The 3,819-nt window shown below is 33.8% G+C and overlaps 1 protein-coding gene across 1 annotated transcript; it reads left to right on the top strand.

Moving 5' to 3' along the window:
- The first annotated feature begins 1,511 nt into the window (after positions 1 to 1,511).
- LOC7467847 (uncharacterized) lies at positions 1,512 to 3,480 on the top strand. The gene is made up of 2 exons (XM_006386274.3): positions 1,512 to 2,464; positions 3,131 to 3,480. Exons 1-2 carry the CDS (start codon positions 1,673 to 1,675, stop codon positions 3,257 to 3,259), a joined length of 921 nt encoding a protein of 306 aa, XP_006386336.2. The 5' UTR covers positions 1,512 to 1,672; the 3' UTR covers positions 3,260 to 3,480.
- The last annotated feature ends 339 nt before the right edge of the window (positions 3,481 to 3,819 follow it).

Consider the following 3,819-nt stretch of genomic DNA (forward strand, 5'->3'; position numbering starts at 1 on the left):
AATATTTTAAAAAATATATTATTTATCATACATTATATTATATTTTAAGTTTATAATTTATTTTTTATTAAAAAACACACTAAAAACACACACTTTGATTTTTTTTTTACATTAAAAAAAAGAGTTAATCTCACCTGCATTCCAGCGCTGCGATTGATCTAGCCTTGGCCTTGACTAACCTAAATATATTACGTTGGAACTCTTCGCCACACGGATCTAAGCCTGATATTTACATTTCCTGACCGCAACTCCACAATTGAATAAATGCCAAAACTTATAATACATACATTCGTCATTTTAATTTGGAAGATGCGGACAAAAACATTAAACCTCGTCCCTCGAAGAGAGTTGTTTATAACTGCAATCGTTTTTAAAATTAATATTTTGTAGTATTATTTGTTTATTATCTTGATGCACTAATATAAAAAATATAAAGAATATTATTTAATATATTTTTAAATAAAAAATATTTTAAGAAATAAGTTTTTATCCGTTATAAATGATAGGACGGCGCGCAAATCATCTGTAAACGTATTCAACGTATTTTCCTAGGAGTATAGGTTATCCCTCGCGAAATGGCAAAATCGGGAATTAATTCAAAATGAAACTCTAATATTTCCAGCAAATAGACCAGTTTCGAATATATTAAAGAAATCATCTTAAAAAACAAAGAAGGGTCAAATCAAGACTTTACAGAAATACCTGGAAAGAAGGCGATATACAAACATAGGAAAATGCGTGTAGATATGAAAATGAATATTAAAGATACTGTGGTATTAAATAAGAGATAATGCTTGCTAACGGTAGGGTCCCACTCAGACATTATCCTTACAAAACGGAGCGTCTCTGCTTTTAGCTGCTGTCCTTCTAGGTTTCCTTTTCACAGTTTGTTTACTTTCATAAAGATATTATAATGACATAATTCACAGCAAATCATCAATAATATCAAGGCCATGTTTCGGATTATCATAAATATATTCTTAAAAGTGTTTTTTTAAATATATTTAAATAATATATTTTTATTTTAAAAAAATATAATGAAACAACAATAGAGGCCCAGAGGATATCCTTCTTACCGTCGCATTTTCTTTGTATTGAAAAGTTTTATATAGTTGTTTTTTAAAATATTTTTAATTTAAAAATATATTAAATTGATGTTTTTTAATTTTTATAAAATTATTTTTAATATTAACATATTAAAAATATATAAAAATAAATAAAAAAATAATTTAAAGTAATAAAAAATAATTTTTTTAAAAAAAATACTTTTAAAACCAAGATTGTATGACAAATAATGCAATGAAAAGGTCAAATCATATGGAAAAAAAGGCTACATTAGATGGCCTATCCCTCCCTCCATCATCAAAAGAAAACAAAAACCAAAGCGAAGGCCCTCAAAAGACAATAATGAGAAAAATGGACCCTACCAACACAGCCCGTCATCTAGAAACCTTGACTTTAGTGAGGCTCAAGCCGTAAGCAGATAGCATCACTCCCTTTATTAATTAAGACTTGGTTGCAAAGAAAATGACCTTGACCATCGAGGTTCGGTGATGATATTATTCCCACACCCAATCTCCCTTGAAGCATACAATTCAAACAGAACCACAATCACACCCTTTCCTCTCTTCTCTCCCATTCATCTCCCTAACCACGACAACAGCAAAAAATAATGCTAGACCCTGGCACAAAATTCCCAGATAACCTGCAAGTCCATTCAAGGGACAGTTTTAATTATCACGGTGTCCTGAGTTATGGTGTTCTGACGAGAAAAACAGCGGAGACATATTACAATCACCATGGTTGGAATGATATGGGGATGCTTGGAGCTCAAAGAAGGGATGTACAGGGTGAGGACTCTGGGGTTTGTTCACCTCCCTTGTGGAGGACAAGTCCACCTAGAAGCCCCCAGCATCGCAGAAATCATTACCGGAGTCTTTCTCCGTCATCAAGAGCTCAAGCTATTGCTAGGGGCCAAAAGGAGCTCACGGAGATGGTAAGTAGAATGCCTGAGGGATGTTATGAGCTATCTTTAAGAGATCTTGTGGAGCAGCCAATGGTTGTCGATGATGTTAAAAAAGAAAGTCTTAGTGAAGATATGTTAAGAAGGGGGAAAGAGAAGAAGAAAAAGATTGAAAAGAAAGTGCAAATGAATAGAAGTGGAAGCATAAACAATGAAGGGTTTCTTCTGAAGATGGTGTTTCCATTTTCTTTTGGTTCAAGAAAGAAGAAAAAAAATATCAATAGTCCTCAGACCATCAATAACAGTTCAAAGGATGGAAAGGTTTCTCCAAGGCCTTTTCTATTTGATAATGGATCTGAAAAAACTGTCGATGAAGAGTGGTGGAAGAATAAATTCCGGCAATCTAAGGACAGTGAGAATGGTGCTGGATTGACCACCAGTAATAGTGGAAGCTCAAAAAGCAGCGGCAGCAGCAGCAGCAGCAGCAGAAGACAGCAGCAGGTATATATTCTATGGATATAGTATTTTTTTTTTCAATTGCTAGTTTTTTAACGATCTTGTTGCAAGTGATAGAGGTCCATAATTTTCTAATGATGAAGTTTTTGGTGGGCAAAAGGCCAATCTCAACTAAGTTGGATCTGATATTTCCAATTCCACCTTCCTTTAATTTTTCTACTAAAATCCAAGATCAAATGTTAAACCTTTTTTTGAGATCCAGTAGGATACTTGGAGAAATTCAATGAAACTGCTCTGACATGAAATATAGTACGAAACAGGGGAATCATTCCAAGAACAGAATCCTGTATAGAATCCTTGTCTTAATAAACAAAGTAATCCCCTTGATATTATGAAACCAGCAGGTTATACAATTAAATTTTGTTTACGATTCTCTTTTTGTCATCTAACTAATAAGTAATAGCACTGGTCAAAAGTCTTTGTTGAGGAAAACATGATAGTGACAGATAGAAAAAATGAAGTGCACTAGATTTTTCTTTGTGACTTGCTATTCTATCCAAACCCTTTAACTCATCAAGTAGTAGGAATTTAAGATTGTGGAGAGATTTGCAGCTGTGGATAGATAGATAGAGTAGATAATTGTTGTAAATCACAAGGGGAATATTCATTCAAGCCTAAGAATTTAACTTGGGGTTGCTGATTGCATTGCAGGAACGGAAGAGGTGGTTGCTGGCCTTTCATTTTCTCCAAGAAAGGCAAAGCAGCAGGATGAATGATATAATCTTGCATGGATCAGAATGTGTTTACATGAAATGCTTTTGGCGTCCCTTTTACTTCTGATGTTGATATTAAAGGCGGAATATAAACGTTATTAATGGCAGCCAAGATTTCCTTTGTAGAATAATGTATATCCTTTCGCTGATGCTTGAAGAATCTGCTACGATTTTTCTTAATCGCTCTGTTCTTCGAGTTCTATCCCGACTTGCAAACCATACCTGAGTGTATGTAATGAAACATATTTTTTGATATTGGGAATGCTTCAGCTTGGATACTTTGTTGAATCTGAATGCTTTACAAGACTGCTTTGGCAAGCAACTAGCATGATTACCTCCTTTAATTTTGTACCTGTTATTTGAAAGTGGCCATTGGCTTAGTACGAGAAAAAAAAAATCCCACTAACTAAAAGAATCGGGGGAAACTACCTGTAGAGTTCACTGTGCGCCCGCACCCAGACTCCTGCATTATTGACTACAATAATGAATGTGTTTTTCTATAACCAAACTAAAATAATAATAACAATTGAGGTCCATAATTTTTTTTATTCCTTTAATTTCAATGAAAGTGTTTTTTTGGTCGAGTGTAAAATTGTAAAATTATGGAGCACATCCGTGGCATGTTTT

This window comes from Populus trichocarpa, chromosome 2 (genome assembly GCF_000002775.5).
Source record: "Populus trichocarpa isolate Nisqually-1 chromosome 2, P.trichocarpa_v4.1, whole genome shotgun sequence".
In the NCBI taxonomy this organism is placed as follows: domain Eukaryota; kingdom Viridiplantae; phylum Streptophyta; class Magnoliopsida; order Malpighiales; family Salicaceae; genus Populus; species Populus trichocarpa.